At 32.1% G+C, this 24,181-nt stretch overlaps 1 protein-coding gene and 1 long non-coding RNA gene across 10 annotated transcripts in view; one reads left to right on the plus strand and one right to left on the minus strand.

The window, feature by feature from the left end:
• The window catches only part of LOC105198947 (monocarboxylate transporter 10), a 429,682-nt gene that overhangs the window by 228,994 nt on the left and 176,507 nt on the right, over positions 1-24,181 (plus strand). For all 9 annotated transcript variants that reach the window (XM_039449911.1, XM_039449913.1, XM_039449916.1 and 6 more), the window contains one exon: positions 16,724-16,997. In XM_039449911.1, the coding sequence (XP_039305845.1) occupies positions 16,724-16,997 (274 nt within the window). The remainder of the gene's footprint in view (positions 1-16,723; positions 16,998-24,181) is intronic.
• Positions 12,344-12,870, minus strand: LOC120357923. Its single transcript, XR_005574925.1, has 2 exons — positions 12,702-12,870; positions 12,344-12,470 (listed from the first exon to the last, which is right to left on the minus strand). It is a non-coding gene; the product is annotated as an uncharacterized LOC120357923 (long non-coding RNA).

Consider the following 24,181-nt stretch of genomic DNA (forward strand, 5'->3'; position numbering starts at 1 on the left):
ACATTTACTATTAAGGAAAACAATGCGATGTCCGATATTTTGTTCTTGTACATTTTGAACAAGGTAAAAATGCATTATGGCCAACATGATTTAAAATAAATGCTTGAGCAGGTGCATCTGCTATGAAACACCGCAATTGAACGGATATAACCATTTCATTAAATTTCAATCTATGTGTTAATAATATTTTTATATCAGAAATAAATGGTAGAAAAGAAGCTGTAGCATTATTAGGCTTCTTGTAACCTTTGTAAAGACCAACAAGTGCAGGTTTACTAAAAAGGATGTTAATAATTCGGATATGTATTGGCCAAAGTATCACATTTGATGTTTTGTATAAACTTACTCCATCTTACTACTAAAATCTAATAATAAAACATTAGGATCTTTACTAGGTGGTATGTGAGAAATAATTTCTAAAATAACTTTTTTGATATTAAAATGAATATATTGTCCTGGTTTTAAAGTCTTTTTATCAACAGGACTACGAGGTGTGTAAATAAGAGTTTTGCAACTTCGTGGTAGATTTGCTAAACATTCATGCGTTCTTAAAACTTTAAGTATTTCATCACCCTGTTTAAGAAAAATTTTATTTGTAACAAAACATTGCGCTAACTTTTTCTTAAATATTTCTCTATCATTACAATGATTGTGTATATTCAAATTATTATCATAATTATCACAATTTTGATCTATTGATGTATCCTTTTCAGTATTTTCGTCTATCGAGATAACTTTGTCACTATTTTCATCTGTTAAAATATTTTCAAATAACATGTCATTATTAAAAGAATTATTTATCAGTTGATCAGACACGTCATGGTTATAAGTGTTTTTACTAACTGCTGAAGTTTTCTCACTTGATATATTATTATTCTGCATTCTAGAAATTATTCTTTGTTTTTGTTTTGTAGACAATTTTTGATAATGTTTTCGACCGTAACAACGACTCAATTGTATTTTACACTTCAATGTATCCATACTTACGATACCTACAAAGTCTAGCTACGTTTTGTTAATACAAAATTTCGAAAGGGGAAAGTCGTCTAGTCAACAATTAATCTTAAAACTGAAAGAAAAATGTTGGCGTAAAGTGCTGAGAGGAGTTGGACACCGAACCACATCGAACGCACACCTTTTTGAAATAATAGTTAGGTTTGTTCTTTTCTGAACTTCTTGCTCCGTGCATCTTCCTTTTTTTTCTCCACCTGTTGGATTGAAAGAGAGGAAAGCTAAATGGTGCAAGAAGCTCAGCTAAAAAAACAGACTTAATGCTTTTTCGCAGGAATAAGATACCAATTCGACGTGAACTTAGAGTCGTTTTGCGATGAAAGCAGAAATTGCCTTTAAGGCAATCAATAATGAATAAAACAATTCAGTAATGTGAATCTTTATAACGATTATTAGTTTCTAACCGCTTAAATTCAGCGAAAATTTATTATATACATATATATATATATATATATATATATATATATATATATATATATATACAGGGTGCGAGAAAAGTTCCGGGACGGCGAAATATCTCGAAAACTAAGCATTTTAGGAAAAAGTGTTTCAGACAAAAGTTGTAGGGTTTAAAAAGATCTATTTACTGATCTTATCAGTTTGATCTTGGATGGCGTCGCCAAGGTCAGATCGAAATTACATTAACTTTTTTAAATGGAACACCTAACTTTTTATTGCATATTTTTGTAGCTTATCTCGAGACCTTTCCAAAACATTACAAGAAAGTTTATTTTCGTTGAGTACTTTCCGAGTTGTGAGGCTTGAAAGCTACAGTGTACTGTAGTGTGGGTCCAGCTACTCTTGCCTTAACTGGCCGGACACACGCCACACTTGCCTTAACTGGCCGGACACACGCCACACTTGCCTTAACTGGCCGGACACACGCCACACTTGCCTTAACTGGCCGGACACACGCCACACTTGCCTTAACTGGCTGGACCCACACTACAGTACACTGTAGCTTTCAAGCCTCACAACTCGGAAAGTACTCAACGAAAATAAACTTTCTTGTAATGTTTTGGAAAGGTCTCGAGATAAGCTACAAGAATATGCAATAAAAAGTTAGGTATTCCATTTAAAAAAGTTAATGTAATTTCGATCTGACCTTGGCGACGCCATCCAAGGTCAAACTGATAAGATCAGTAAATAGATCTTCTTAAACCCTACAACTTTTGTCTGAAACACTTTTTCCTAAAATGCTTAGTTTTCGAGATATTTCGCCGTCCCGGAACTTTTCTCGCACCCTGTATATATATATATATATATATATATATATATATATATATATATATATATATATACAGGGTGATTCAGAATAACCCTTTGTCTTTCAAGGGACATATTTCTGGTCGAATTCTAAGACGATTTTTCCTTTGCCAAAAATTTGTCAGACGCTTAGATTTTGAAATATCAGTCAATTAAGTTAGCGTATCACGGGTCGAATACAGATGGTACGCAGGGGCGGCGCACTCACCGTTATGCGCGGGTGTGTCGTGAGGTGCCTGCTGCGGTCAGCTGATACACACACAAGTCTTTCTTCCCTCTCACACTCTCTCTCTCTCTCTCTCTCTCTCTCTCTCTCTTTCTCTCTCTGTCACATCACAATGCTAGCTTTAACTTAAAAATGTAATTAATTTTCTTCTTAATTTTAATGATTTTAATGAAAGAAGTGTCAGGAAATTCTTTATACAGTCGAAGAATCGAACAAAGAATTGCACGAAATCTAGATATTTAATTACATTTAATAAATTATGTCATTGCAAGTATTCAAACAAATATTTATTAAAATTTAATAACTTTTTTTCTCAGTGTAGAATCTCTTGATATAAAGAAATAATTTTAATAAAATAAATAGAAAAACATTTTTTAATAGATTTTATTATTGAAAACAATATTAATCACTACTTTACTTTTAAATTGCCGCGTTCTAACTTCTGTTCGACCAATCACGCATTCATATTTGATCATAACGTAACCCATAAAATCAGTCGGCTCTTTCCTGTTGTCGAGTAAACACGTGTTGTCTGTTCGTTGCGCGTAAACACGAGTTTTATCGAGCTACATATTTTCGTACGCCGAATGACTAATAATTATTTACAGTGATCGTTACTCGAAGTGATCGTTAATTAAAGTTACTCAAGTTTTATCGATCAAGTGAATGAATTGTGTATTATGATATTAAAGTGATAATTTACGAGAGGATCAATGAAACTTTGGTTTGTCTCATCGTGGAGACAACTAATTGATCGCTGTACAGAATAATACGTAAGTAAATGCATGTCCAAACTTGTTTATGCAAGCACGTGCGCGCGCGCATTAACTCTCTCCCTCTCCCCCCCCCTCTCTCTCTCTCTGTAACAAAAAAAGTAGTACTGTTTCTAAAAACTCGAGATGTAAATACTTTTGTAGATTTCGTGCGATTCTTTGTTCGATTCTTCGACTGTACAAAGAATTTCCTGGCACTTCTCTTATTAAAATCATTAAAATTAAGATGAAAATTAATTACATTTGTAAGTTAAAGCTAGCATTGTGATGTGACAGAGAGAGAGAGAGAGAAAGAAAGAGAAAGAGGGGTGAGAGAGAGAGAGAGAGAAGGGAGAAATACTTGTGTGTTGTATCAGCTGAGCGTAGCAGGCACCTCACGACACACCCGCACGTAACGGTGAGTGCGCCGCCCCTGCGTACCACCTGTATTCGATCCTTGATACGCTAACTTAATCAGCTGATATTTTAAAATCTAAGCGTCTGACAAATTTTTGGCAAAGGAAAAATCGTTTTAGAATTCGATCAGGAATACGTCCCTTAAAAGACAACGGGTTATTCTGAATCACCCTATAGATCAAAATAGTTATAACTATGATAATAATTAATCGAATGTACATGATCATTATGAGAGAGAAATATTTAAGAAAAAATTGTGCTATGTTTTGCTACTAATAATAATTCTCTTAAACAGAATGATAAAATACTTAAAGTTTTAAGAACGCATGAATGTTTATCAAATGTACCACAAAGTTGCAAAACCCATATTCACACACCTCATATTCCTGTTGATATAAAACTTTAAAACCAGGACAATATATACATTTTAATATCAAAAAAGTTATTTTAAACATTATTTCTCACGTACCACTTATTAAAATTCCTACTGAGGAAATTCACTGCAGATATCTGCGATTTTATTCGTCAAAATGTAATAACCCTGTTCACTTTCACAAGTGAACAAATTTACTAGCTCCAAATAAAGTCACAGATATTTTAGTTTAGTGAATTCATTATTGTAATAGATAATAGAAAAATATTTACTTTAAATACAGACACATTTACTGACTGGACTGCCTTCATATGACTCATCAGGACCTTTTCAGTAACCATTTTGCAACTTGCTTCTAGATCGCCATAATAAAGTTTCAAAAATGTGGACGTTGAGTTCCTTAACTTTGTTACTTTCAAATGAGTATCTCATTGAAATCAATGCATCTGCTAATGTTTGTATTAGGAGTATAAATAAGTTTCCGCCATTTTTTATCAAAAATTGGGCATTTATTGTGAAAGAACGGTACCTAATGTTTTATTCGAAGTATTGTCCATCGCTAACCACTACTTTTTCCCATCTTTCTGGTAGCATACGGATACCGCGTCGGAAGAATGCTTCATCTTTTGAAGCTATCCACAAATCGACCCAATTTTTTGTATCTTCATATGATGTGAAGTGTTGCTCAGACAGGCCATGCGCCATCGATCGAAACAGGTAGTAATCAGAAGGAGCAATGTCTGGTGAATACGGCGGGTGGGGTAAAACTTCCCAATTGAGTGTTTCCAAGTAGGTTTTGACCGGCGCCGCAACATGTGGACGAGCATTATCATGCAGAAGAATAACTTTGTCGTGTCTGGAGTAGTAGTGGGCACGTTTTTCCTTGAGTACTCGGCTCAATCTCATCAATTGTGTTCGGCAGAGAGCCCCAGTAATGGTTTAATTCGGTTTGAGCAACTCATAATACACGACACCAAGCTGATCCCACCAAATACACAACATGAGCTTTTTTCCATGAATGTTTGGCTTGGCTGTCGATGTTGAAGCATGGCCAGGTGGTCCCCATGATTCCTTCTTCTTTGGGTTATCGTAGTGGATCCATTTTTCATCACCAGTAATTGTACGATGCAAAAAACCCTTTTGTTTATGCCTGTCAAGCAGCATTTCACATGTGAAAAATCGGCGTTCAACGTTTTTCTGCTTCAGTTCATATGGAAATCAGTTTCCTTGTTTTTGAATCATTCCCAATGATTTTAAGCGATGTGAAATTGCTGGTTGAGTCACTCCTAATGTAAGTGCAAGTGCTTCTTGCGTTTGGCACGACCTCTGTCAAGTTAGCAGGACCAAATGAGCAAAATCAAACGGGACCTATTGAAAGATTTAGTGCTTATTTAATGCTAATTTGTGCCGCAAGAAACAATTTTGTACCTCGTGCCGTTTACGAGAAACTCGTGGCATTGCTAACTTTATAACAAGCTAGCAGGACCACTAGAAAAAAAATAAAAAAATAAAAGAATACATATAATTAGGGCTGATTTTGTGCTAATTTGTGCTGCAAGAAGCAACTTTGTATCTCGTGCCGTTTAAAAAAAAACTCATGGCGCTGCTAACTTAACATCAAGCTAGCAGGACCATAAGAAAAAAAAATTAAAAAGTAAAAATAAAAACAGGTATAATTAGGGCTGATTTTGTGCTAATTTGTGCTACAAAAAGTAATATTGTATTATTTGTTATTAAAAAAATTTAATAGTTATAAAAAAATTATTATTACATATAAGAAACCATTCTTATATACAATTATTATTGACTTTGTAGTAACTTGTCTAATATAAAATAAATTAATAATTTAAATAAATTACTAATAATTTAAATATTTTACACATAAACTATGAAATATCAACAGGAAGCTAATTTTATTTAATTTTAATTAATTAAGGAGAAGGCTAATTTACTACTACAATGGACCCATACTGAAAAAGATAAATAGAATTGTCATATAGAAATGAAATAGCAAAATTTGTTAATTTATACTTAATAGTAACGTTGAGGATGATATTAATACCATATAACTAATTTTTAATGAAACAACGCATTGTGCTTCAAGGCTCTTTATTCGATCATGAAAGAATTTGTTACTCGCATGAATATGGTATTAATATCATCCTCATACATCGTACCATCGAAATATAACAAAATCCGATTTTGTTGCTAATCGTAAATTGCTGAAAATAATTTGTTTATTCGGGGAATGCGCGACTCTATTAAGCTGACACAGCCACTTTAACATAATTCAATAAAACTTACATAGAAATTTAGTGCTCTTTTGTTGCTCAATTCCAAATTTTGAGGTTTTTGACCTCTATGAAGCTAGCAAAACCAAATCGGCAGAATCAAATAAAACTTAGTGGAATATTTAGTACTCATTTTGTACTAATTTGTACCATAAAAAATAATTTTGTACCCCATGCCGTTTCGAAGAAACTCGTGGACCTGGTAGGTTCATATGAAGCCAGCAGGACCAAAAAAAAAATTTAAAAATATAAAAATAAAGTAGATATAATTAGTACTGATTTTGTACTAATTTGTACCACTCCAAATAAATTGATAATATAAGATTAATTAATATAATCAGCTTCAAAACAATTTCTACCTCTATATTCTAGACCAGCTCCAAGAATAAAGTACTCTTTTCCCTCAGCAGAATCGAACGACACTACTTTTATTCGATGAGTAATAATTTATACTACCAAAATGTGCAATTTAAGAATTTGTACCCTTGCCATTTTTCTCATAACCACCCCTGAATCTTGATGACCTCTAGAGTAAAGTACTCTTTTTTCTTAGCAGAATCGAACGACACTATTTTTAATCGATGCTTGATAATTTGTGCTACCAAAATGTGCAATTTAAGAATTTGTACCCTTTCCATTTTTATCAAAACCACCCCTGAATCTTGATGACCTCTAGAGTAAAGTACTCTTATTAATTTATACCAAAGAAGTTAATGAACAAGAGTAGTCATTATGTTATTTTATTTTGTTATTTTATGTATCAAATATTTTATTCCAAAATTTTATGTAACCATTATTTTATTTTATTATTTTATGTATCAAGTATTAAATATAATTTTTTTGTAATGTACAAATTCGTTCAATATTCGTGTATTTTTTTCCAATCTGGTTTGAGTTGATATCTAAGCATAATACTAAATTAGCAGCGCTATATTTTTCCCTTTCCTCCTGCGTAACTTGTAGATTAAAGAATGGCAATTTAGTTTTTTATTTTGTGTGTGTGCGTGTGCGTGTGTGTGTGTATATGTAGATATACATATATATGTACACACGCACACACGTACACACACACACACACACACACACACACACACACACACACACACACAATCTGTTTATTTTATATATATATATATATATATATATATAATAAACAGATTTTATGAAAGATATATATAATAAACAGATTTTTATTGAACATCACGGAAAATTAAAACAGAATTTTTTGATTTAATTATAATATTTTAGAATTATTGAACGCTCTTAATGTTGTAATTATTTTATTGGCATAATAAGAAATTTTTTTTAGCTAATCTCTTTTTTATATACGATCATGCTAGTGCAATGCTAAGTTTTGTAATGCCATATTTTCTTTTTTTCTCTTTCTTTCGCACGAAATTCGAAATTATGTTTATCGTTAATTCAACTCTTCCATTTTCAAATCTTTTTTTCGTTTTATTTTGCTTTTCTCTTACCAGAAAGCTCTCTTTCTCTTTCGGTACTATTTTTTCCAATGGCACAGAGTACAAAATTATCTTTAATGGTATAAACTATATATTTATTTTTGAGGTTCTCAAGAGTTTGGGGTAGTTTTGAGAAAATGGCAGGCAGGGGTACAAATTCTTAAATTGCACATTTTGGTAGTACAAATTATCAAGCATCGAGAAAAAATAGTGTCGTTTGATTCTGCTAATAGAAAAGAGTACTTTACTCTTGATATCATCAAGTCTTAAGGGTAATTTTGAGAAAAATAGCAAGAGTACAAATTCCTAAATTGCACATTTTGGTAGCACAAATTATCAAACATCGATTAAAAATAGTGTCGTTGGATTCTGCTAAGGGAAAAGAGTACTTTACTCTAGAGGTCATTAAGATTCAGGGGTGGTTTTGAGAAAAATGGAAAGGGTACAAATTCTTAAATTGCACATTTTGGTAGTACAAATTATCAAGCATCGATTAAAAATAGTGTCGTTCGATTCTGCTAAGGGAAAAGAGTACTTTACTCTGGAGGTCATCAAGATTCAGGGATGTTTTTGAGAAAAATGGAAAGGGTACAAATTCTTAAATTGCACATTTTGGTAGTAAAAATTATCAAGCATCGAGTAAAAGTAGTGTCGTTTGATTCTGAGGGAAAAAAGTACTTTATTCTTGGAGCTGGTCTAGAATATAAAGGTATAAATTGTTTTGAAGCTGATTATATTAATTAAACTTATATTATTAATTTATTTGGAGTGGTACAAATTAGTACAAAATCAGTACTAATTATATCTACTTTATTTTTATTTAAAAAAATTTTTTTTTTGGTCCTGCTGGCTTCATATGAACCTACCAGGTCCACGAGTTTCTTCGAAACGGCATGGGGTACAAAATTATTTTTTATGGTACAAATTAGTATAAAATGAGTACTAAATATTCCACTAAGTTTTATTTGATTCTGCCGATTTGGTTTTGCTAGCTTCATAGAGGTCAAAATTTAGAATTGAGCAACAAAAGAGCACTAAATTTCTATGTAAGTTTTATTGAATTGTGTTAAAGTGGGTGTGTCAGCTTAATAGACGTCGCGCATTCCCCGAATAAACAAATTATTTCCAGCAATTTACGATTAGCAACAAAAATCGGATTTTGTTATATTTCGATGGTACGATGTCTGAGGATGATATTAATACCATATTCATGCGAGTAACAAATTCTTTCATGATCGAATAAAGAGCCTTGAAGCACAATGCGTTGTTTCATTAAAAATTAGTTATATGGTATTAATATCATCCTCAACGTTACTATTAAGTATAAATTAACAAATTTTGCTATTTTATTTCTATATGACAATTCTATTTATCTTTTTCAGTATGGGTCCATTGTAGTAGTAAATTAGCCTTCTCCTTAATTAATTAAAATTAAATAAAATTAGCTTCCTGTTGATATTTCATAGTTTATGTGTAAAATATTTAAATTATTAGTAATTTATTTAAATTATTAATTTATTTTATATTAGACAAGTTACTACAAAGTCGATAATAATTGTATATAAAAATGGTTTCTTATATGTAATAATAAATTTTTTATAACTAATAAATTTTTTTAATAACAAATAATACAATATTACTTTTTGTAGCACAAATTAGCACAAAATCAGCCCTAATTATACCTGTTTTTATTTTTATTTTTTAATTTTTTTTTCTTATGGTCCTGCTAGCTTGATGTTAAGTTAGCAGCGCCACGAGTTTCTCGTAAACGGCACGAGGTACAAAATTGTTTCTTGCGGCACAAATTAGCACTAAATAAGCACTAAATCTTTCAATAGGTCCCGTTTGATTTTGCTTATTTGGTTCTGCTAGCTTGACGAAGAGGTTCATAAACAAGTCTTATTGCCGTTGTTGCTGCTTTGCCTACAAAATAATAAAAATGTTAAAAAAAATTTTTGTTACATCAAAAACAATAAAACACAAATAAAACATAAAAATTAATTACTAGTTCTCTGTCGTAGCGAGTTTTTGAATGCCTTAACCAAACTGACATATAGTCCTGAAATTGTTTTTCAGTTAAAAATGGAAAGTGTTTTCTAGTCGATCTTACAAATAAGAAAAAACTAATATCTAATACCGGTGCTATAATTAAGCTGGTCTATTTTTAAATTTCTATTTACGTTTTAAAATGTCCATGATTATTAATGTTTTTATTTCTTTGTTGCCTTTGCGACCCATCTAAGAACATTTTGTACCCAATTTATTAGTAAATATTTTATGTAATCCAGATTTTATTTGGTCTTGGGGAGTAGTGCCTCCTAATAAATAGAAAAATGTTTCCTACGAAGAAAAATATAGATACAGGTAAATATACAATTGTTCGGGCCCTCCTTGATAAAAAATTGAGTATCCAATTCAATGTCTATTTTAGTATTTTAATTTCAATTAAAGTTAGTTAGAAAGAAAAAGATCTATATATATATATATATATATATATATATATACACATACATACATACACATATATATATATATATATACCCTATGATCAGAAAGTACCGGGAATTTTTTATTTAAAAGTACCGCGCATGCGGGAACCGGTTTATTTTTTTTTCTTATGTTGGTACGACCTTAAGACGCACATCTGTCAGGTTTTAGTGCCATCCGATCATTAGTGTCTGCCTGGCGTTTGTTTACATCAGTCAACTTTTTTCATTTTGCCGCATTTTACCATGAATAATTTTGTTGAACAAAGAGTTTGTTTGAAATTTTGTGTTGCGAACGAAATTTCGTGTGCCGATGCACTGAAAATGTTGCAAAAAGCATTTTGCGAATCTGCTCTATCAAAAACAAGAGCATACGAGTGGTATAAAGACTTTAAAAGTGGTCGTACAGTGGTGGAAGATTTCCCTCGTTCCGGACGTCCATCGACGTCGAACACCGATGAAAACGTGAAGAAAGTGAAAGAAATGGTGCTTGAAAATCGTCATACCAGCTTAAGAGAGATGTCTAGTGAACTTGGCATTGCATATGGAACGGCACAGCATATTGTGGTTGATGTTTTGGGTATGGATTCTTGGATTTTGCATGATGATAACGCACCATCGCACCGAGCCCGAATTGTACTGAATTATTTGACCAAACATCAAGTAAATACCATCAAGCAAGCACCGTATTCACCTGATATGGCCCCGTGCGACTTTTTTTTGTTCCCCAAGTTGAAGTTGCCACTTCGTGGAAAGAGATTTCAGTCGATCGAGGAGATCAAAGAGAATGCGACGAGGGAACTAAAGGCCATTCCTTCGTCGGCCTACCAGGGATGCATGGAGGACTGGGTCAAGCGTTGGCACATGTGTGTTGCTTCAGATGGATCATATTTTGAAGGAGATAAAATAAATTTGCCTGAAATTTAACTCTATTTTGTTTTATTTAAAAATTCCCGGTACTTTCTGATCATAGGGTATATATATGTATATATATATATATATATATACACACATATCCAATATATTTTTGTAATGTATATATTTTAGTAGCATTGGCATATTCATTATACATAGTATAATGAAATTAATAAATGTTATAAAATAGTCTTAGTTCAATCCAGTTTGAGTAATAAAATTGCTTTTGAAAGCTTTTTTTTCTATCCATTTACATTATTTTATCAGTTCAAACCTTACGAATTTTATATCGCAGGTATTCAAAAAGCAAGAAATAAAAAACGTAGATTATTTTTACCATTTGTTTTTGTCTTTCCTCATTATTCTTTAATGTCATGTCATAATCGAGTAATTTTTGAAATTTCTTAAATGGTTTTTTAGGTATAATAAATTAAATACAACCAGATGTTGAGAGCAATGGAACTGGATTATTTGTATTGTTTAATTGCGCTAAAAATTGGTTCTGTTGTTGCAATAATTGTTTAATCACAATCGTATTTTGCAGGATTGATACAATATTCTGACTATCTGATATATAAATTTACAAATTATATGTTACTATAAACGAAAGAACAATAAATATGAATGATTACTAGATGGCAAATCTTCAAAAATAACATTGGTTGCCATTATATTATTTATTGGATCAATAGCTTTCGGATCTATATAATAAATAAAATTTTATTATTCTTTTTAAGACACTATTAAGTGAGATTACTTAAAATCGACTTATATTGTTTAGTGATTTAATTGTACCAAGGATTAGTAAATCATACCTTCAATAATTATATGCTCTTCCGAGGCACTATCCGGTTTGTTTTGACCCACATTTATTGCTGTTTTAGCCATATTTTCGAAATCTTTGTCCAAATGTTGGTTTTCATCACTAATTAAATCTAAATGTATAAAAAATTACATTACTAAAACATTACTTTATTTGTAAGTAAAAAAATGAGGTTAAAGATTTATAAAAATTATATTCATTTATTATCATACCATTTAACGGCTGCATAGTTTCTAAAGGCAAATCTATAACATCAGTGATCATTATTGACGGAGATGGTTTCATTCGCGAATCTGAATCGTTATCATCTAAATTATTTACTGTAACTGGGTGGGATTTTTTTTTTTTTTTCCTTTTCTCTCGGCCTAATTGCGAAGATGGTTGCGATTCTGATGTATCGGTTCGAGTTTTTTTTTTGTACAACATGTACAGCTTCTTTGTATGAATCTGTAATTACAAATTATTTTATTATTTTATTTTATTTATTCTTTTTTATTTTAGTTTTCTATAGAAACATTTGTATTTTAGATAGTTTGTATGTCTTTTCCGTAGCCATAGTCATAAATAATGGGAAGTAATGATTTGATATATTAAATACGAAAGTCATTCTCATTTAAAACGTATTTACCTAAGATGTTATTTTCTTATTATATTATTAACATTTATGACAATACTTACCACTTTGCAATATTAGTTGTACTGTGTATTTTTGCCAATTGTCTTTTGGGGGTTCTTCTCGTATGTATATTTCCTAGCATTTTTTTCTGGCCATTTGCACATTGTTTTACCACTTGTAAATATCAGCCATGAGATTGGTACAACTTCTACAGCATTTGAATCGTTATCTGTATCGATAAATTCAATTATTGACCAGATCTGCAAAACATATAAACGATTTAATTTTTAATAAAAATATTACTATAATGTTATAATATGATATACTTGTATTAACGAAAAAATACCTAAATTATTATTTACAATTACATTATGATATTTTATATCATTCTTGCATATGAATCAATGGCATAATGATAAAACCATCATTGTAAGGAAATTTCACACATTTCTCTTTAATGTCGTGAATATTAACTGTACACAAATCATGTGATAAATGTTGTGCTTGCTGAATATTAAATAATTCTGAGGAACAAGGTGAATTGAAGAATGGTTTTGATTCAATGAACTTTCTTCCCGTTAGAAAGATTTTTGAAGTTCTGATTTCTTTATAAATATTTTCGATACAGCACTATTGTCTTCTAACATAACGCAACTATCTTTATCATTTGTGCTTAGTTCAAACTTTTCAATGGTGACGGATTTGTAGAATATTAAATCTCCTTGATTAGTACATAGGTGATGTAAAATTGGATACATTTTATCATTATCATTACTTTGCACATATTCTTGTTCTTTTAACCTATTACAAATTTGTTGTAAAGGATTTCTAGAAGCTTGAATTGTTTTCTTGGATTTCAAATAAATAATTCTCATATTTAAAGCAACTAAAAGTGTCAAGTGGACCATGTTGCAAGCAATCTGTGGGCAAATGTATTAGGCCATGAATGTTATGAGAAATATATTCTTTTCCATAAAGTATTGCAAATTTTTGAACAAAGTATTCAAGCAGTTTCAATGCGTAATTAATATAAATTTTGTATAATGCAGGACTGCATAAAATCCGAATAGCGCAGGATAAGGTCATGAAATGTGTGTATATATTATTGCTTGTAATCTTTTTTAAAACAACTGGTCCACTGTATAATAAAAACTGTCTTAATTCAGTGGCTTTATAGTATTCAACTCTAAACTTCTTGGCAAGCGTACAAAATCTTTCGGCATGTAGTTTTTCATAAACAATAATTGATTATTAATATCATTTTTATCAATTTCAGGTAAACGATGATTTTTTTTTCCTCTCATCCACAATATATAATTAATCTTTTAACTACGCCTAGAAATACAAGATGCATGCCATCGAGAGGAACTTGAGATACGAAATCAATATTCAACTTTTCGAAAGGATTTGTACCCTTATGAAAATATTCATCTAATTTATTCTTAATACTGAAATCAGTTCGCAATTGTGCATTTGTTTGCAAAAAAGCCACTCTTCCATTAATATAAGTCCCTTCTTGTATGCATTTTGTGCAGGCACTATAGCCTATGACCTTTAATACATAAACTTTGGAGGAGCATCACAAAGAAGTTTATCAACCTTTACTTTTATAATTTTTTTTATTTACATTAAAACCATTTTGTTCTAAATGTTTGAACTCTGTTATAAAATCACTTAAAAATTGATCTACATGGGTTAGTTTTGTGTGTCCGTGGTGTATTCCAGCAATAAAAGGTTTTTTTATATTTTTATCAACTCTATCTAGATTTATAGAGATAAGAATTGACCAGAGTTGACTTTTTAAAGATTTCGATATCGGTAAACCATCAATGTTTATAATAAGAGGTAATACTATTTCTACATTTTGGCTCAAATATTTTTGCATACTGGAACTCTTATTGATTATCGTACGTAGTCCATTCTCTATACCAATGTGACAATAGAAACCTGGAGAAACACTTTTAAGTTCATATGGACATGAATTTGGTGTTTGTAAAAAAGATCGCGAATCTTTTGGAAATTGTGGAAATATCACTCGTAGAATACGTAACAATTCATTCATGGCAGATTGACTAACAAGCAAATTTCTATATTTTAAAAACCATTGTTTTACAGCGTTAACTATAAAATGGTTTACAATAGGACCTTCAAATGATAAAGAATTATCTGAGCAGTTAATTTCCTTAATTATATCGATATATTTCAATGGTTCAATCTCAATTTCTTCAGGAATTATTTCAGGAATCACATCATGATTTTTAAATTGTTCTTGTTTCTCATTGTCTGTATTTGCAGTATCTACATCATTTGTATTAATAATTGTTTGTATGCTATTAGGCAAATTATTTGTCTGTATTAATTGTCGATTCATTTGCAAGATGTGTATTAATTCTTTTTTTATTATTTGTTTCATATGGCGTTTTGTAACAAAACACTTTTTTATTTTAGCCATTATTGTTTTAATTTGATGTCAATATTGCTATATAATATATTGACTTGATAAAAAAACACTGATTTGACTACGCGAAAACACTAACAATTTCTTTACCACACTTCGACAAAAATAACAATTATTTACACAAGACGCAACACGTACGTGGTTTTCGAGGTTAAATTATGACATTTCGTGATTAATATGTGAGCTGTGTTTTAAAAAATTGACTGTTATTACTGAAAAACAATAGTGCACGTAATGTAAACTGTAAATTTTCAGCGCTGGCAGTAAATTTGGAACACAGCTGTAGATTTTAATTGCAAAGTTATCTTATGTTAGTAAAATAATTAATACATATATATCGTATATACTTATGTGGCACGAATCTCGAACGTCACCAACTGTATTCATTGCTTCCATTATAAAAGAACTCCAATAAAACCTAATAAGTACCCATAAACACAGAATTTTGCGCGATCAAGAACGATCAAGAACTGATGGAGGCGTATAAAGCGTACATCAGACATGGATCGTCGCAAATAGACAAATGAAAGCAGAAAAAATGCGCATATATCGTCACAAACCGTGAATCTGAATGAGTTATTGAACCGATACGCGCTTATTACCAGTATTTAAGTATTTGCAAAATTCGGAATATTATAGTCTTGCAAAATTAACGCGATAAGAAAAGCAAACGCAGAGAAGCAAACATCCCAAATAAAACATTTATGGAATGTCTTAAAACATATGTTTTATGAATGTCGCAAATGTGACATTGCTATAATGTCTTTAAACATTACAAATAAAATATTTTAAATAAAACGTTTATGGAATGTTTTACAATACATGTTTTATGAACGTCATTATTGTTACATTGCTGTAATATCTCTCAGCGTTACAACTTAAGCATCCCAAATGAAACATTTGTTGGATGTTGCTATACATTTCTTTTCTAACATCCCAAATTATCGAAATAACGGCTAAAATGTAATATTTCTGGAACAACGTGTGAATGTTACAATTAAAACGTTATTTTTAAACGTTGAGGAAATATTTCATAAACATTTTTATGTAACGTTTCAAATTTGCAGTATTATTGCCGAAATGTAACATCCCTTATACGTTTTATGTTTAGTGGGGCCGTATAAACGCTCTACAAACTCTTACAAACTCTTTACACAAGCGCCTTTCAAACATTTAACGTTGCAATTTCCGTTCTACAAACTCTTTATTGACCGTTTCTAAAATCTTAACAAACCCTTACGAAACGCTCATGTAAACCCCAAAGAAACGCTTTGTAAACGCTTTCATTTACGCCAGAAATGTAATATAAATGTTAGTTATAATTTCCTATTCAACAAGTTTTATGTAATTATTATATAACGAGTGTTATATAACAGTTACATACAATTTGTATTTACTGGAGTATATATAGATACATATTGTATATTATAATATTGTTGCAATATTATATTGCAATATATTTTTAAAAGCGGACATTTAAGAATTTTCACAATGTTGTAGAAACATTGTAGCAACTTTTCGTATCGTTTTTGCAACGTTGCAATGTTGTAATAAAACTTTTTTTGCTATATTTCTGTGTTGTATGGGTTTGTCATTCAAATTCGTTATTCTGCGTATGTCTACTAGGTGGAACTACTCTTTCTAACGTACAGCGTTATGTATGGGCTTGGTGCGAGTCTTGCTTATACTCCGAGCCTGGCAATATTGGGCCACTATTTCAAGAAATATCTAGGTCTGGTAAACGGCATCGTCACGGCCGGAAGTTCAATATTTACAACACTTTTGCCGTCTATAATGGAACTCTTGCTACGGCGTTTTGGTTTGGAAGGAACATTGAGAAGCTTGGCCATACTTACAGCTATCATCATGGCTTGTGCAATCCTTTTCAAGCCAATACCATGTGAGTTTCTTGCGATATTTACTATTTGTGTAATTTTATCTGCGTGCATGTTTGTTGGTACATTGTCGACTGGTGACAAGTTTATTTGTATTAAGAGAGGCATACAGAATATAATAAATTATTTATTTAAAACTTCTTTAAACGGTTAAAGACTCGCAAGATTAAAAATCAAAGATAAAAAATGAGAACTGATAACAAATGAGCCACACTTTTCTTAATCTTTATGAAAAAAATTAAAAGAATAAAATTAAGTTATCTGTTAAAATTTCTTTAAATAAATAAGAAAGAGAAAGAAAAAGTTATAACCACAATTTAAAAAATTTCTTGAATAAAAGTACATTAGTATATTTATCCATTTACGTTCTTTGTAACCAATCAAATTTATGAACAATACTAAATTGTAAAACAATAATAAGAATAAGATAGTGTTGTATATAACAATTAAGAACAAGAGAAGGTCAACAGCAGTCATAGCAAAATCTTAAACCGAGTAATATTTTTTATGTAGTTTTATACGCATATTTTAGTTCTTCGAAATATATACTATTACATTCTGTTTGAAAATAACTTTTAAATTGAAGTAGAATAGTAATATTATAATATTGAATTAATAATCAGTTTAACAATAATTCTAATAAACACCTATAGAATTTTTTTTTTTTCAAAATATTACAAATAATTTGTTGTGAAAAATCTTACCTGAGCTATGATTTGAACCTGAACTTCTTTTTTTCCTGCCGTGAGGTATTTTAGTCAATTCGATCATCGAGGTTAAGTTGTAAATTTAATCGTTTTTAAGAAAATATTCTAGTTTAGGATTTTTAGAGTTTTTGGAAAATTAAAAGAATCGATTGCTGTTCAAATTTTCACAGCTAATTTGTTTGCTTTGGTGTACATTTGATTTCTTAACTAAATGAAAGGCTGGAAATTTGAAATTCCCTCATCATCGTGATTGCTTGCACCAACAAATTGCGGTACTTTTTGCATAAACGTCACGCCACTCGTGGTCTTGCACGCCAATCACGCCTAGGCAGCGTAAATCGCAAATCACAGGAGCCCGCGTTCGAGGCAGTCTATGAATAAAAAATTACACTCAAAATTTTAAATATTCCAAAGGACAATAAACAAATAGAATAAACGTTGGGATTCCAGATTATTCTTTATCGTAATCATCTACATGTGGAGAAGGCTTACGCGACTTCGAGAATAATCTGGAACTCCACGTTTCCATAAAAAATTGCCGTCGAGGCATTACGCATCTTTTATCGAGTAGCTTTTGAATAACGAAATATGCTAGCATACGTCCGAACATTTGTGATTACGCATTATTTTGCTTTCACTATTCGCGAAAATTTGTAAGTCCATCGCTCGCGAATCTGTCAAATAACATCGGCATAAATCCTTCAGCTCGATAATTTAAAACCTGGCGTCTGATGGAGTCAATCCGGACCGTTCCCCCTTCCTGAACCGACCTCCGTTACAATGTATACAAGGTGATGCAGAATAACTTTATGTCTTTAAAGAGACATATTCCTGAGGTTATTCTGAAACAAGTTTTCCTTTGGCAAAAACTTGTCTGAAGCTTAATTTTTGAATTTTAAGAAGAAATATTATAGTTATCCAATAATCGGGCGCGTATAACGGAGAGGCAGGGCCGGCGCATCTCACCGTTCGATATGGGCGATTACGTGAGGCAATCGCAGTGATTAGCTGACAGATCGAACACTGTTTCCTTTCCCTCCCCCCTCACTCCCACTCACTCAAAACCACTATTCCATTCTCATTCTCATTTTTTTTTATTTATTCATCAACTTATGCGTAGACACTGAAATAATGCTAGATTTAAAAACGTTATTTAACTATTTGACGTCTTGTTTTTAATAACACTTTACGTGTAAAAAATATCTCTTTTAAGTCAAAACTAACATATTTTAAATGCGTGATTGAAAAATAAACGTGCAGAGAGAGAAAGAGAGAGAGAGAGAGAGAGAGAGAGAGACACGTATCCGATCAAGTTTGAACGTGTATACTTACTTATCATCCTGCATAGCGAACAGTCTTTATCGTTACGAAGATAAAATATCCTTATAAAATTCCCGATTTTCCTCTTCTTATCTTAAATCACATCACTTGTCACATTCACTACAATCATTTTTTTGGTCAAAAAATACTAACGTATACAAATCACTATCGTCACTTGTCACAAAGTACTATCGTCAATTACTATTAGTCACTACTAATCACGCGTGAGAATTACTCAAAAAAAGAACCACGTGTTTACACGACGACACAAAACACGTGTTTACAACAAAGAGGTTAGGTTAGGTTATTTCTTCTTTACGAGCGAGCAAGCGACTAGTTTTATTGTTCGCGTAACACTGCGTGATTGACGTTTAAATCAGAACCTGATAATTAAAAATTACAAATATTGTTGGGCCCGTGTGTCGCGCTTGTGACCGTGAACTCGAAGATTTCACGGTCATCTCAGATGAGCCCGAAACGTTGCACTCGCGGCGTGTTCACGGCTCACGTTTCTCGAGACGACTGTCTCTTGTCTCATACCAAACTCAGTCTTCCGACCGTCAAAAATCGGGATGACCTTGAAATCTTCGAGTTTACGGTCACATGCGCGACACGCGGGCGAAATAATATAAATAATTTTTTATTAATACATGTAATTTATTAAAAAATATTGCAAATGTAACATTTTTTAAAAAAGTTATGTGTATTAAAGAGTAATAAAGAATTAACATAATTTATTTAAAAATATTGCAAATGTAATATTTTTAAATAAATTATGTTGATTTTTCATTACTCATTTCTCATTAGTTTTCGTTGAAAATTGTATGAAACATATCATAAATTTCCTTGAATATTTTATTTATTTTTTACAATACCTTGCGAATTGTGTGTAAGAAAATGTTCCACGTATGAAATATTTGGTTGCCCTGAAAAGGGCAGATTAATTGCTTATTTCATTTTCTTTTTCTCACAATAGATGTTCGAAGTGGCCACCGTTCATTGCGACACAAGCTATCATGCGTCTCAATAAACTTCTTTGAGTCTTTTGTAGAATATGGTTGTTGATGTCCCAAATAGCATAATGGAGCTTGTCATTTAAATCTTCTAAATCTTCAGGAAGCTTTTTATAAATAACTTCTTTACAGTACCTCTATAGAAAAAAGTTCAATGGATTCAGACACGGCGATCTTGCATGCCAAGGTATTGGGCCATACCGGTCCATCCAACGGCCAGAAAATTGTTCGTTTAAATAGTCCGTAATAACTCTGGCATTGTGAGGTCCAGCGTCTTGTTGAAATATAATTCTGTTCCTTTCAGCAAATGGTATTTTTTTTAGGAAATCTGGAATATTTTCTGCCGAGATGTTCTTATACGATGCTCCATTCAGGATTTCTGGCAGAATAATGGGGCCCAGTATATTTGTAATTCCTGCCCAGACGTTAATTTTCGATCGGATTTAAAAATTTTTAAGTTGAGTAACTCGAGAATTTTCATCGCTTCACATATGCATGTTGTGCGAATAAACAATTCCTTCTCGTGTGAACAACGATTCATCGCTAAATATCACACGAGAAGAAAAATGCGGATCCTCGTTTACTCTTCTTAAAAAATTTTCACAGAATCTTCTTCCTCATTGATAATCTTTCTCTCGTAAATCTTGCACGCGAGTGTAATGATAAGCGTGTGATTTTTCTTTTTTTAAAATTTTTTGTATTATGGAGTAAGAGAAATTATGCTCTTGAGCAATAACTTGAATACTAGTTTCGGGCTCTTGTTCAACAGCACGAAAAAGTTTCCGCAGTAACGTTTCTCTGATTGCGTTGTCTACCACAATCATTTTTTTTTCGGCATGCTTCCGGTACAATTTCTGTGCTGCGGCAAGTATAACGTTTACTGACGAACGTCTTGCTCGATGTGGATATAATTACGCGTATCTTCTTGCAGCAACGTTAGGCTGTTCCTGGCACTCTCCATGTGCCATTATCACGTCGTAATATTCTTTGTTTGTGTATCTTGACATTTCTTCCTGATAATTCTTCCACTGATATCGTTCTGATTTGCTTCTAATAATCGAGCAATTACTGATTCACGCATCGATCGCGCACCGCATTTATACGATCTTTGCAGGGTGTCGATACTTCTCCACGTCCCTCTCCGAGAATCGATGCATGTGTCATGTACGAGGTGTGATAAAAAAGTAAGGTGACTTTTCATTTTTATACAAAAATATTCAGTTATTCATCCAAAATTATGTTATCTCCTTCAAAATAATCCCCCTCTGATACAATGCATTTGTGCCAGCGCTTTTTCCAGTCGTCAAAACGTTTCTGAAATGCACTTTTGGGTATTGCCTTGAGCTCCTCCAGCGATGCAGCTTTAATCTCCTCAATCGTCGCAAATCTTCGTCCTTTCATAGGCCTTTTCAATTTTGGGAAGAGGAAAAAGTCGCAGGGGGACAAGTCTGGTGAATACGGTGGCTGAGGCATAATGATATTATTGTTTTTGGCCAAAAAAGTACTCACTAGTAACGACGTGTGCGCAGGTGCATTATCATGGAGCAGAATTCATGAATTTTCTTTCCACACTTCCGGACGTTTTTTTCTTATTGATTCACGCAAACGCCGCATAACCTCAAGGTAATACTCCTTGTTTACCGTACGATCTTGTGGTAGGAATTCTTGATGCACAACGCCATGGAGATCAAAGAAAACTGTGAGCAAAACCTTCACATTCGAACGAACTTGGCGTGCCTTTTTCGGTCTTGGCTCTCCTGGGCTCTTCCACTGGGATGATTGGGCTTTGGCTTCGACGTCATAACCATATTCCCATGTTTCGTCACCAGTTATAACCCTTTTGAGCAGATCAGGATCATCATTGACGTCGTTCAACATGTCTTGGGCGATGTTCATGCGACGCTTCTGATCAAAATTAAGCAGTTTTGGCTGACGAATTTCGCTGACACACGTGTCATACCCAAAACATTCGTTAAAATTGATTGGCATGAGCCAAACGATATGTTAAGATCAGCTATTTCTTTAATCGTGATTCGACGATTTTTCAACACAATTTCTTTCACTTCCTGAACATTTTCGTCGGTTTTTGACGTGCTGGGGCGTCCAGAGCGAGGTTCATCGTTAACATTTTCTCGGCCCTCTTGGAATAACTTATACCATTTATAAACATTTTTTTTGCTCAAAGTTGACTCACCGTACGCCACTGTCAACATTTCAAGAGTTTTTGAACACTTAATACCATTTTTTACACAAAAATTAATACAAACTCTCTGCTCCATTATTTTCAACAGCAAAAAATCGCCGAGCACGCAAACACGAGTCTAACCTTTATGCCTCTCACATAAAAACAACACATGCTATATAGTCAAAACTGTGAACATATGATCGTGACGAGTGTACCAACACAAAAAAAAAATTTTGAAATTAGAGTGTACAGATCGCGCGAAATTCAAAAAGTCACCTTACTTTTTGATCACACCTCGTACTGGTCAACCTGATTTGCTAGTAGTGACTAATAGTAATTGACGATAGTGCTTTGTATAAAGTGACGATAGTGATTTATATGCGTTAGTATTTTTCGATCAAAAGAATAATTGTAATGAATGTGGTAAGTGATATGATTTAAGAAAAAAAGAGGAAAACCGCGAATTTCGTAAGGATATTTTATCTTCGTGAAGATAAAGGCTGATCGCTGTGCAGGATGATAAGTGAGTATACGTTCAAACTTGATTGAACACGTTTCTCTCTCTCTCTCTCTCTCTCTCTTTCTCTTTGCACATTTATTTTTAAATCACGCATTTGAAATATGCTAGTTTTTACTTAAAAGGTATATTTTTTTACACGTAAAGAATGATTAAAGACAAGATGTCAAATAACGTTTTTAAATCTAGCATTATTTCAGTGTCAATGCATGAGTTGATAAATAAATAAGAAAAGAATAAGAATGAGAATAAGATAGTGGTTTTGAGTGAGCGGGAGAGAGAGAGGGAGGAGAGAGGAAAACAGTGTTCGATCTGTCAGCTGATGAATGCGATCGCCTCACGTAATCGCCTGTATCGAATGGTGAGATGCGCCGGCCCAGTCTCACCGCTATACGCGCAAAGTTATTGGATAACTAATTTTTCTTAAAATTCAAAAATTAACCTTCGGACAAGTTTTTGCCAAAGGAAAAGTTGTTTCAAAATAATCTCAAAAATATATCTCTTCAAAGACATAAGGTTATTCTGAATCACCCTGTATAAAATTAGTTGTAAAAATTGTGATGCATCCTATGTTACAAACGGGTAGAACATTAAAAACTAAAGTAACAAAACTAAAGTCACAATAATATCCGCAAAAATAATGACACTGATTTTGTCTTAACGGAACACAGGATGCATCACAATTATGATTTCGATTGAGATAACGTGGATATTTTAGATAGTGAATCGTTCTTTTCTAAACAAAGAATCTTTCAAATGTTACAGATCCAGATATAAAAAAATAATATTTTGTAATCTGATACTGAATTTTTGCACCATGTATACATATACATTGATCTAAAATAAACTTACAATGAACACATAATGTGACTCGATCATAATATGCTGTTAGATTTTTTTAATGTCCTCTGTACCGTCTATTGATTATTATTTATTTTGAATGATTCGATAATAATGTTTTAATTTGGCTAATGTTTTCTTTACTGTCTATTGATTGTTACTTAATCAATGTTTCAATGACCGTTTTTCGATTGCTGCAATTGCGTATTTTACCTTTTATCATTTGACTTACAATTACTTATTAATAAATTACAGTATTGAACGTTATTTTAACTTGTGTTGCGGATATTCAGTTGATACAAACAAATTTGAAAAACTTGTTATCATTATAAAATTTTCTCACAGTTCCATAGTTTATCTAAAATTAAATATTCTGTGGCAAACTTAATGAATTGTCTTAGTGAGTTACTGATACATTTTATCAATTTTCTTAGAATTATATATATTCTATTTACATTATAGATTTATTAGTCGACACTGGAATGTTTAACCTCGTTGTCACTACAACGAGTTGATATTATAAAGATACATTAAACGACTCCTTCGCTATGGAGATTTAATTGAGATCTACAATTTCTGTGTATTACTTGTTGAAGATGGCTCAAAA

The sequence above is a fragment of the Solenopsis invicta genome, chromosome 5 (assembly GCF_016802725.1).
Source record: "Solenopsis invicta isolate M01_SB chromosome 5, UNIL_Sinv_3.0, whole genome shotgun sequence".
Taxonomy (NCBI): Eukaryota; Metazoa; Arthropoda; class Insecta; order Hymenoptera; family Formicidae; genus Solenopsis; species Solenopsis invicta.